Raw genomic sequence first — 12,081 nt, forward strand, 5'->3', positions numbered from 1 at the left:
CAAGGCGACGCGCAACGGGGGGGAGGGGGGAGGAGCTCGGCCGAAGGTGAGGGAGAGAGAGAGAGAGAGAGAGAGAGAGAGAGAGAGAGAGAGAGAGAGAGAGTATTATAAAATTGAGTGGGTGGGGATTGGTCAACCAACTTGCTAGAATGACAATCCTACCCTCACCACTATCTAGCTCATCCAAGGGTCACAATTCAAGCACACATCAAGTCTCACTAGATCCAAAGGCCACAAATGGTCAACCCCACTATCACCAAGGGGCAAAAAAGGAAAGAGAGCAAGAGGGAGAGGGGCATTTCGGGGGGGCTTCCCAATGCCCAAATTGCCCTTCTTGATTCAAATGAGCACACTTAATCCTAGGGGCAAAACGGTCATTTTCCACACCCGAACCAAATTGTACCTTTCCGACAATTCCAAGCGATAACGAGGTTGGCCACGCGTCTTGCGATGTCATCCAATGTATTAGTCTTATACGTTCGTGAAATTCGACACTCAAGTTCGGAAATCAACTCAACGATCCATTTCGCTCAATTGCGATTTTAGTGTCTCTTACTAACGGGCGGCTTTTTGGGGGCTACGCGTATCGACCTAGGGTTACTCGAGTCATGGTGGCCTTGATTACCAAGAAAACGTGAGGGTCCATCACTAGTTCCGAAGGTCGCAATCATTCGGAATAAGTTTTGGGATTGTTCGTCACGCACACAATCGGTCATGCGGAATCACCCGCGGTTCGATCGTACGTCGCTGGCAAATCAATCCGCACCCTTCCTTGGATCGGCCCACATTGGCCCAAAATATTCCCTCATCGTTCCTCGGAATCGAAGGTCAATTCACGGTCGAGTTCTTTGGTCCACGTACCGTTTTCCCTAGTTAGCCATTCCCTATTGGTTAGTATCCCGAGAGTGATCAGTTTCGGGCGAGACTTACTAAAACGAAATGAGAAATACACATCAATTTCATTAATCACGAAAGTGAGTCGAATTCACAAGTGAATCTGCGTGATTGTAATGATCTCATAAATTCGAAGTTAAGAATTTATCTGATGTACCATTTATTTTTGGCTTTATACATTTTCCCGAATCTAAAATTTTACGTATTTTGACTGTTCTGTTTTTACTTTTTCTTGTTTATTTTGAGGTACGTAGACCCGATCTGAGCTATCCAATTCGCTTGTTGCTGATGTACTCGGATCTTAAGGGGTAACGTCATCTAACTTAAAAAAGAAACTAATTTCAGAAAATCCGAATCCTTGAAATTAAATTTGGGCTGCCATAAATGAAGCTGAATATGATTGATATATACCACCCGTGATGACAAACTAACCAAAAGACATTGATAAATAAATGAATTCCACTACAAATAGATCAGATCTACCGATACACTGTAAGATCTACAGCAACAAATACGTATAATCGTAATTATGTACTCATCCTAGAGCACATGAGTCTAACATGAGAAACCCTAGATGCATTAATTTGGAAATATGCATGAACTTGCATTGTATCATGCATATGTGCTTTTGTGTGTCATCAAACTTTCTCGGCATTGCTCTCCGAGGTAGTACTAGTCTCCGAGGTGGTACTAGTGCCACTTGAAGGATACCCAACTCCGTTGCGTGTGCTCGGGAACAACGTGAACAGCGTGCTCGAGATCGAGCCGATCACAGTCGGCAGAACCGTGATCAAAGTCTTCTCCGTATTCTCGAAAGACGGATAGAAGCACTTCACGGTGTTCGTGTCCAACAACGCCAGAACTGCAAAAATAATCACCGACAAGAAAGCATGGACAAAGTCCGAAAACCGAAGCTTATACCCCGACGAGCTCGTGGAGCTACCGGAGCTCGAGCTAGGCCAGATGCCCTTGGCCGTGGCGAACCCATAGTGGGTTGACCCATCCGTCCCCTTGTAGCTGTCGGTGAAGCTAGCCACAAAACATGAAATGCCACAAACTGCGATCAGAATGGCGCTTAGGTACTTGTTATAAGTGTGGCACTCGCCGTTGTTGGTCAGAAGAGGGTTGAGGAATTGAAACAAGAAGACGGTCCCGGTCGGAAGGAGCTTGATAATGTTGCCTAGTCCGGTGTATGCGCTGCTGCTACTGCTGCTGCTGCTGCTGCTGCTGCTGCTGCTGCTTTGTTGCTGAGAATTGGTAGTGGAAGATTGGGAAGAGATCTTGTTTCCCATTTTTTTTACAATGCTAACTAACTTTTGAAAAATGAACAAGCTGCCTAGGATTGGGGGAGGCATTTGGGATTGTGTTTTGTGTCTTGAAATGACCTCAAGTTTGGGTATTTATAGGCGGAGCGAAGTCGGGTACGAGGAAGTTGCATGGACGGAAAATCATACGAATTGGCACTGTTTTAAAGTGAGAAGGTCTTGGCGTTCCATTCTTAGATAGTTGACCAGATTCAGTCCAACCCAATTTTCTGGTCGAAACGGTTGAATCTTATGAAGAGCAAACAGTTCTTAATCGCGTTTTGGAAAGTTGACCAAATGTGAGAAGAGGAGAGGTTAGAGATACGCAAAGTGAAATCCATTATCAAAGAATGATAATTTTAACTTGTCACAAGAAACAAGGATCGGAAATAGAGGCCACGCTTTGTCTGGCAACTATATTTAGTTCGACACTATTTTGTAGTTTCGAATATTTCCTAACTCCAAACTATCTGTTGTTGGGCCTTTTGAGTATCTCCAAACCTAATTAACCAAAAGCGCACTATGTATAGATAACAGTGGCAAAGAAAAACACGAAGTGATTATGCAAATGGTCGTGCTACTTTTCCATCCTTGATTAGAGGAAATGTTTTTCAACCATGACTCTGATTGGTAGGTTACAAAAATAAGGATCACCTGCTTTAACTTTAGTTTAAGTTTGCATTTGGGTGATATTGATAACAACCAATTATGATAAGAATATAGTCTCAATAGGCTTCCATAAGGTGAAGAACGTGCTTCTATGACTATAACCTTCTCTTTTATGAAAGGTTACTTGCCAAAGTGATGGAACCCTGTTGAATCTTCCTACACCCATTCTATGGTTCTATCTCTTGTGCAAGTTGTTGCATGGATCATGTACATGTGCACCCACAATCAATCTTTAAATTCACACAATTTTCCTCGTGGCCCCTCACACGTTTGGGGAATGTGCATTCACCCAATTGTATTCTAATTCGGGCTATATTTTCCTTCCTCTTGGTAAGAGAAAACCTTTCTCCCACCATACTTTTAATTGGTGGATTAAAAATTATGGACATCGTCCACATATAAACTTAACTAAATATAAATGTGAGACAATATACATATTTGTTACCCACCAATCAAAAGAATATGGTTGGAAGAATGCATGACCCTTTTAGCTTTTTTCAATCGGAGTGTTTCCAATTGTACCACCAAGCATGGTTAGCCCAATGCTTCTCACACTCACTATCTTTCACAAAGCCACAACCATTTGAACCTTAAGGATACAATGAATACCGTAAGGAGACATGTCTACTCTCATGTAAAGAGAGTTGTAGTCTGTCAGCATGCTCCAGTTCAATATTAAGCTGGCTAGCCTCGGACTATAAAATCATGAACGATGCTAAGTAGTCATGCCTTAAATCAAAAATTCCGCAGGATTGCTAAGGCCTCTTGCTGCTCCTCATCCTTTTAACAAGGACGAAAAGAGGGGCCAAAAAAGAACTTTTTCTCATGTCCCATGCATGGTCTACCTCAACTGGACTTGTGACATGATCTCTTTTGTTCAAATGTTATCATGACATGATCCTCTTGTTAAATGATGGATATCATTAGATCTTATCCCTGACCAAGAGGAGAGAGCAATGGGTCTGCTTTCATGAAGTATGAGGTCAAAGCCCTCGAGAAAGGATTTCTTTATCATCCTTGCCAGGAGAAAACGATACAAACAATATAAACGTGACAAAAACTAGTTGGCCGTCTTTCTTGCCGACTGACTTAAAGAGATCTTTTTATCAGACTCTTTCAAAACTGGCGCGATGAGATCTATAAGCCCGTGAACCAACACTCGATAATCATGTCCAATCGGTCCGGTATTTATAGTTAGCACGACAAAATTGTATTGCGCAAAGGCTCTTTTAGCCCGCTGTCTACATATAAATTTACAACAAAATCATGAAATTTGTTAGTCCATTAGGTGCAATGTATGATGACGATGACATGGTGTACGGTCCGCATGATAGCGGTGGCCACAACGTCCGTGAAGAAACTAAATTAGAAATGTACAAATGAATATAGAGAATATATTATGACACGAGAGCAGTCAACTCAAGCACATTTCAATTTGATTGCTAATTGACAGCACATTCTCTAATCACAAACTTTCGTATTGCAAAATCGCGGTATTAAAAAACATAGATTATCATTTGAATGTTCAAGTCCGATGTGTGCGTGTCAAAGATAATAACACTTTGTGCCAAAATTGGGGTTAGCTGGTCATTGGGTCGTCAAATGTGGGTGAAATCAATTGTAGAATTCCGCACGTGATATAACTAATGGAATTGGAATGGACCTAAACCAACCAGTTCAAGAAGTAGGGAACATTTCAAGGCTTGAGTGGTAGTTGTTTTGTCTTTAATTGAGGAGGACTAAGACTGATTGGTGTGACCTTTGAACTGGCTATTGATTTACAGATTCAAATCATGATATGGTTTGGCCATACTCGGGGAAATCATCCAATTAATTTTAAATGTATTGTACGAATATCAATTCTGTCCTAAACTTTTCAATTTTGCTAAAATTTAGTCCCGAATCTTTTCGCAAAATTCTAATGTAGTCCTTCTGACCAATTTTCACTAAAAATTACTAACACGGCGGTGTGCTACGTAGAGCGGCCGGCGATGACTAAACCGTTGTGTCGGCGATTTTTGGTAAAAATTGACTGAAATGATTATATTGGAAAAAATGACAAAATTTAAAAATTTAAAACTGAATTGGCATATGTATAATAAGTTTTGAACTGATTGAGTAATTTCCCAACAATACTTCAAAAGTAAAATTTAACATTTAGAATGGTTTTATGTTTAAATTGGAACGCAAAGTTGATTAAAATTCATATCACACGAACGTTATGATTGACTCGTCATATCATGTCCATTTATTCGACATATCAATAATTTACAGTACAATGACATGGGTGGTTATGTGCTTTTCTTCAACGTCCAATATGAGGCCTGAACTTTTTTGCTCAATGTAGTCCTCGAACTTAAAAAATCCAATGAATGCAGTTCTTTCATTAAAATTCTAATGCCGTTAGCTAACTTGGCCATATTTTTTTAATGAAATCATGAAGTTTGCTGACTTGGGAAAACGACTCGTTATTTTGGTCTAATAAACGCTGACATGGCAATCCACGTCAAAAAGACCCGTGTAATGCAGTGGTATACTTAACGGGACGACTACATTGAGCGGATTTTCGGAAGTTCGAGGCCTAGATTGACTAAAAATAAATTCGGAGATCACATTAAACATTGAAGAAAAGTTCAGAGACCATCCACATCATTATACATAATCTATCCTCCTTTAACAAGGAGACGGAATAGTAATTTGAAATTGGTACTCGGTCGCCGCTTTAGTCTGCTTTAAGATCGTAATCATAAGTTAGATCCTTTTCACTGCATGGTTGACAAAATGACCAAAGCAACCATCCAGAATCTAATATCTATCTACTCGATCTAGAACACAAATATGACTAGCTAGACCCAAAGTGATTTTGTCATAGTGCTAAAAAAAAGCTAAGGAAAACAAAAACCCGAGGAGGGGAAAGTGGGTGAGAGAGAGAGAGGAATGTGGGCGAAAGTTCGCTGCCACTTAGATCTTGACGAGGATCACCAACCCCTGCCATCACACGCAAGTGAGGGTCTGCGATCATAGCCATCGTGAATGTGAGGGCTAGCCACCCCTCGCCCCTCGCCACCTTGCTCGGGCAAGAGCCCGCGACCATAGTCGTTGTGAATGTGAGGGCGACGACGCCTCACCAAGCCTAGACACCCTTGCTTGATCTCCAAATAGGGGTCGCGACCGGCATGAGAGCCAGAAATCTCTGTAAGAGGGGGTGAAATTTTCAAAGTACTCAACTTAAAAGTTCGACTAATATTTGTTATTTTCAGATTTAGGGAAGAATACCACGTGATAAACCAAAATACAAAAAAAAATTGTAGCGAAAAGTAGTTTTGCTTTTGACCGAAAGAAAAATACTAAAGGGCATTACTCCGTTTATCTTATTGAGTGAACTTGTCTACGTTCATTCATTTCATGAAGTTTCCATCTTGTTCAAAGTCACCAAAAAAAAAATTACTACATTAGTATTTCAATTAAAATAAAAAAACTTAATCTCATCAATTGTCTGAGTTGTCGCGTTAAATTATGAATGATCATAAAATATTTCTTATCTCATCATTTATCACAAAAAATAATTGAAAGAAGCTTTTACACAACGAAAAAATGAAGATAGCTAAAACAAGAAAATGGCCACTCAACATGAAATTCAAAGGGGTGAGCTCAGCAAAAACTAGGAGTGAGTATGGGTCCGGGATAGAATCAGGAACCGAACCAAACCGACCATATAAATAGAGTTCAGTACCAGGTTCTCGCAGTTAACAATCCGAAACCCAGTTCCAAAAAAAGTGGAACTAGTATTATGCAGTTCGATTCCCAATTATTGGGTAAGAACCAAACCAAGAACTATGAACCAAAGAACCTAACCAGGAACCAATGAACCGCAATTACGTGTTTTGAAATTTTTATTATTTATTTTATTTTACATGATCATCTTTTATGGATTGTAGCGTTCATTTCATTTTCCTTAACTAAAAATTAAATATAAAAAATGAAACAAAAAAAATTGGCCGGTTCACGGGTAGACCCTGAAACCAATTGATAAGATAAGTTCCAGGTTTCAAAATACACATAGTAAGTTCCAAGTTCTAGCTTCCAAAATTTATGGAACCAGTTCCAACATATTTGGTTTCAGGTGAAATATAGACCAACCTTGGAACAACTCACATGTAGTAAAAACCTTGAGTTTTATATTTTTCTGGTGGTAGAGAGAAAAGGATTAATCAATTGATCTTTTGGCCCTTTTTTGATAAAGTTGCATGGGGCTCAAAGGGGAGACAAGGTAAGGCTGCAATCTATTTTTAAAACAAAGAGGGAAAAATTACAAATAAGAAGCTAAAATACTCTCATTTTCTCAAATAAAAACCTAAAGTGGATTTTATTTCAAATAAGGACTGAATTGGCCAAATCGTCTCGAATAAGGACTTCTGGCCGGCCGGCCAACATGTGACTATTTTGACAAGGGGTATTTTAGTCAAAAAAATATAAGTATATTTTTTTATTCTTTTTTACTTTTCTTTTCTTTTCTTTTCCTTTTACTTTCCTTTTCTTTTTTTTCTTTTTTCTTTTTCTTTTTCCCTCCCCCGGCCATCGCCACACCTTGTCGATGGCCAACGGAGGTTGCCGGCCTCAGGCGAGGGAGAGGGTTAGCCTCACCATCCCATGCGAGGGCGAGGGTTGCCCTCACCGGCGTTGGGCAAGGTTCACCCTCGCTTGGGCTAGTGAGGGCAACTCTCACTTGATCTGGCAAGGGCGAGGGTTGCCCTCACTAGCATCAGACAAGGGTCGCCTCTCTTTGGTTGAGGCGAGGGCAACCCTCAACCTCACTAGCCCAAGGCTACCCTCACCCAACTCCGACAAGGGCGGCCCCTCGCCTGCGTCCGGCAACCTCCACCGGCCATCAACGAGGCCCAACGATGGTCGGCGGAGGGAAAAGGGAAAAAGAAAAAAGAAAAGGAAAACTAAAAAAAATAGAAAAATGAAAAAAGAAAGAAAAAAAAGGATTAAAAAAAGTAAATGACGAGAATGCCCTTTGGCTGGCACATTGGTTGGCAAGATCCAGCAAGTCGAAGTCTGAAGTTAATTTAGAGGCGGAAAATGAGACTCGTCCACATTCGATCGGGGCTTTAAATAAGCTTTCCAATGACTACGCTCGGCTCGAGTCGTGTAGTTTCACAGCTAGTATTTACGGGCCTCCCAACTCGGTGTAGACTAAAATTTATAGCCCGTCAATTGAGTTCGGAATGCAAAAGCTTTGACTGAAACTTCTTCAGTTTTTGTTCCCAACCATGGTAATGATTTGGTAACTACGCATGTTTGAATCTTGGAATTCAGTGCATAGAACAAATAACACAGAGAGAACTTTTTTATTAACAAGCCAAGCCCAAACTGTGGATTGGCCCGATTTGGATTATCGACCCACTTAGCCGTGCTACGATAGGTGTAAAGGATCCACAAGTGCAAAGGCCACAACCATTTTTCTCAGAAATTTTTCTAGCTTTAAACATCATGATATGAGTTTTTTTTTTTTTTGAGAATTTGTTATTTTGCTAGGTTTGAATTGGCCACAACAACATTTAATAACTTGTACATAGGATTGTAGCTCCAAAGTGTGAAAGAGTTGAGTCGATTAGGAAAATCAAGTACACATCGACCTCATGAGCTAAGTAAAATCGGAGCGGCACACACGCCGGTGGGTGAAACATATTTTATGGAACATTGGACCCTCTCGCTCAGGTAACTAATTGATTGACAAAATTGTTGTTGATATTTATTCCAACAAGGAGTAACTATTAGATAAGTTTGTTCAATGTGCTAAGATGAATGCGGATCATTCAAGAGGCTAAAAACAGATGCCGAAAGATGTAAAACCATTTAAATTTAATAGGAAAATATTTATGAGATTTATTGAGTACTTCGAAATGTAAATAAGCGAATTAATACGTGCTACACAGCTTTCTTCTAATGAAGTACTGTATTTACTTTTGGACATGAAAAATAAATAAAATACATAAGATTCATTTGTTAAAAATTCATTTCACAGATTTATGATTTTGCATGTCGATTTACATGCTTTAAATAATTCGCATTTAAGTTAAGAATTTAAACATTTTTTCAATCCGACGGTTTACGCATTTTGACTTTTTTAATCATAGGCACCTAAAACAAACTTTCACGGATATATGAATGTTAAGGCGTAAATCCACGAACAATTAATCTTCGTGATTCTTAAAATTTCATGAAGGCGCCTTTTGACGTAACGACAATACTTACCTTTGGAACTCCAAAGTTAAGCATGCTTAGTTGGAAGCACTCCTAGGATGGGTGACTTCCTGAAAAGGTGCCCACCGTGTATGCCAAAGGACAAAACCGTGAGGCATGATATGGGACAGGCCAAAATAAATAATATCTCAGTGAGTTAATTCAGCGATGTCACAATTATTCCATCAATGAGTAATTATTATATAAATTTGTTAGACGTGTTGAAATGAATGTGCATCGTTAGATCCAATTGAATACGATTTTTAATTTTCCCCCAAATTTGTATAAGCATTTAATGATCTGTCAAGAGAGGCTAAAAAGAGATGCCGAAAGATGTGAAACCATCTAAAGTTTATGGAAAGTTTTGTCAACTTGTTGAGATTAATTTAATACCTTGACTGTTTTGTTTTTAATTTTTCTTGATCATAAGCATCCAAAGCTTTCACAAAAATATGAATGTTGATGCGCACTAGATGCACTGAGACAATCGCAAACGCCATATTGACCCAATCTGAGCGTCTGAGCTGCCCAATTCGCTTGTTTATCTAACTTAAAAAAGGAACTAATTTCCAGAAGAAATAAAATTTTGGGTGCCATAAATGAAGTTGAATATGATTGATATACCACTCGTGATGACAGACTAACCAAAAGACATTGATAATAAATTTATGGATTCCACTACAAATAGATCAGATATGCCAATACATTTAAGACCTACGGCAACAAATACGTACGATCGTAATTATGTACTCATTCATACTACAGTGCGAGTCAAATATGAGAAACCCTAGATGCATTTACGTGGAAATATGCATGTGGTTGCATTGGATCATGCATATGTGCTTATGTGTGTCATCAAGCTTTCTCGACATTGCTCTATGCGGTAGTACTAGTCTCCGATGTAGTACTAGTGTCGCTCGAAGGATACCCAACTCCATTGCGCGTGCTCGGGAACAACGTGAACAGCGTGCTCGAGATCGAGCCGATCACGGTCGGCAGAACCATGATCAAAGTCTTCTCCGTATTCTCGAAAGATGGATAGAAGCATTTCACGGTGTTCGTGTCCAACAACGCCAGAACTATGAAAATAATCACCGACAAGAAAGCATGGACGAAATCCGAAAACCGAAGCTTATACCCCGATGAGTTCGTGGAGCTACCAGAGCTCGTGCTAGGCCAGATGCCCTTGGCCGTGGCGAACCCATAGTGGGTCGACCCATCCGTCCCCTTGTAGCTGTCGGTGAAGCTAGCCACAATACACGAAATGCCGCAAACTGCGATCAGAATGGCGCTTAGGTACTTGTTATAAGTGTGGCACTCGCCGTTGTTGGTTAAAAGAGGGTTGAGGAATTGGAACAAGAAGACGGTCCCGGTCGGAAGGAGCTTAATGATGTTGCCTAGTCCGGTGTATGCGCTGCTGCTGCTGGTGCTGCTGGTGGTGGTGCTGCTGCTTTGTTGCTGAGAAGAGGATTGGGAAGAGATCTTGCTTGCCATTTTTTTGACAAAGCTAACTAATTTTTCAAAAATTAACAAGCTGCCTAGGATTTTGGGTAACATGTGGGCTTGTGTTTTGTGTCTTGAAACGACCTCAGGTTAGGGTATTTATAGGCGGAGCGAAGTCGGGTTAGAGGAAGCTTGGACGGAAAATCATATTAATTGCCCACTGTTTTAAAGTGGGAAGGTTAGTTCAATATTGTTTCTTAGTTTCGAATATTTCCTAACACCAAACTATATGTTTTTGGGCCTTTCGACTATCTTCAACCCTAATTAACCGAAAATACACTATGTATAGATAATGGTGGCAAAGAAAAACACGAAGTGATTGTGTAAGTGGTCGTGCTATTTTTCCATCCTTGATTAGAGAAAATTTTCTTCAACCATGTTGCTGACTATCGGGTTACAAACACCGGATCACCCACTTTTAATTTTTAGTTTAAGTGTGCATATAGATGGCGTTCATAACTTGCAACCACCAATTATAATAAGCATGGTTTGAGGAAATTTCATCCGACTAAAAATGAAAACATATATATATAGCTCGAGAAAGATATAGCCTCAATAGGCTTCAATGAGGTCAAGAACATGTTTCTATGACTAAAACCGTCTCTTTTATGGAAGGTTAAGTACCAAAGTGATCGAAGCCATTTGAATCTTCCTACACCCATCTTATGGTGTTTTATCTCATGTGCAAGTTGTAGCATACATCACGTATGTGCACCAACAATCAATCTTAAAATTCACGCAATTTCCTATGTGACCCTTCATCCATGTGGTGTTCGCGCATCTACCCAATTATATTCTGTTTTGAGCTATGTTTTCCTCCCTCCTAATTGGATTGGAGGAAACTTTTTCCGATCATACCTTTGACAAGGCAGATTATAAATTACAGATATTATTCATGTGCAAACTTAATCAACTATAAATGTGAGGTGACATCCGTTCTTGTAACCCACAAATCAAAAGAAAATAGTAGGAAGAATACATGATCCTTCTAGTTTTTTTTCTAATTGAAGCGTCTCCAATTGTACCTCCAAGCATAGTTAGTCCGGTGCTCACAAGGGCACGACCATTTGAACTTAAGGACGCGATGATTTTCGTAAGGAGACATGTCGAGTCTCATGCGGCAACAAGCCGATAAAATTATACCACAGTATTGAGCCCCCTTACCTCAGACTTTAAGATCGAGAATGATTCCAAGTAGTTATGACTTAAATTGAAGATTTCGCGGGGTCACTTGCTGTTCCTCATCCTTTTAAGAAGGGGACTGTCCCTTAATCCACTTTAAACGGACTTGTGACGTGATCCTTTGGTTCAAATGACGAATGTCATTAGATGTTACTCCTGACCAAGAGGAAAGAGACATGGGTTTGCTTTCTTGCAAGTAAGGATTTCTTTCTCATCCTTGTCAGAAGAAAACGATACAAATAATATAAAAGAGAAAAACTAGTTGGCCATCTTTCTTGCC

General features: G+C 39.9%; 2 protein-coding genes across 2 annotated transcripts; both read right to left on the bottom strand.

The window, feature by feature from the left end:
• Positions 1 to 1,279: 1,279 nt before the first annotated feature.
• Positions 1,280 to 2,278, bottom strand: LOC130136176 (protein DMP2-like). Its single transcript, XM_056306320.1, has one exon. The coding sequence runs from the start codon at positions 2,247 to 2,249 to the stop codon at positions 1,533 to 1,535; it is 717 nt and encodes a 238-aa protein (XP_056162295.1). The 5' UTR covers positions 2,250 to 2,278; the 3' UTR covers positions 1,280 to 1,532.
• A 7,404-nt stretch (positions 2,279 to 9,682) lies between these two features.
• On the bottom strand, positions 9,683 to 10,704 carry LOC130136216 (protein DMP2-like). Its single transcript, XM_056306380.1, has one exon. It carries the CDS (start codon positions 10,671 to 10,673, stop codon positions 9,993 to 9,995), a length of 681 nt encoding a protein of 226 aa, XP_056162355.1. The 5' UTR covers positions 10,674 to 10,704; the 3' UTR covers positions 9,683 to 9,992.
• Between the last annotated feature and the right edge of the window lie 1,377 nt (positions 10,705 to 12,081).

Source organism: Syzygium oleosum, unplaced genomic scaffold (genome assembly GCF_021117445.2).
Source record: "Syzygium oleosum isolate NSW1041296 unplaced genomic scaffold, Sole_v2.1 Sole_v2.43, whole genome shotgun sequence".
NCBI lineage: Eukaryota > Viridiplantae > Streptophyta > Magnoliopsida > Myrtales > Myrtaceae > Syzygium > Syzygium oleosum.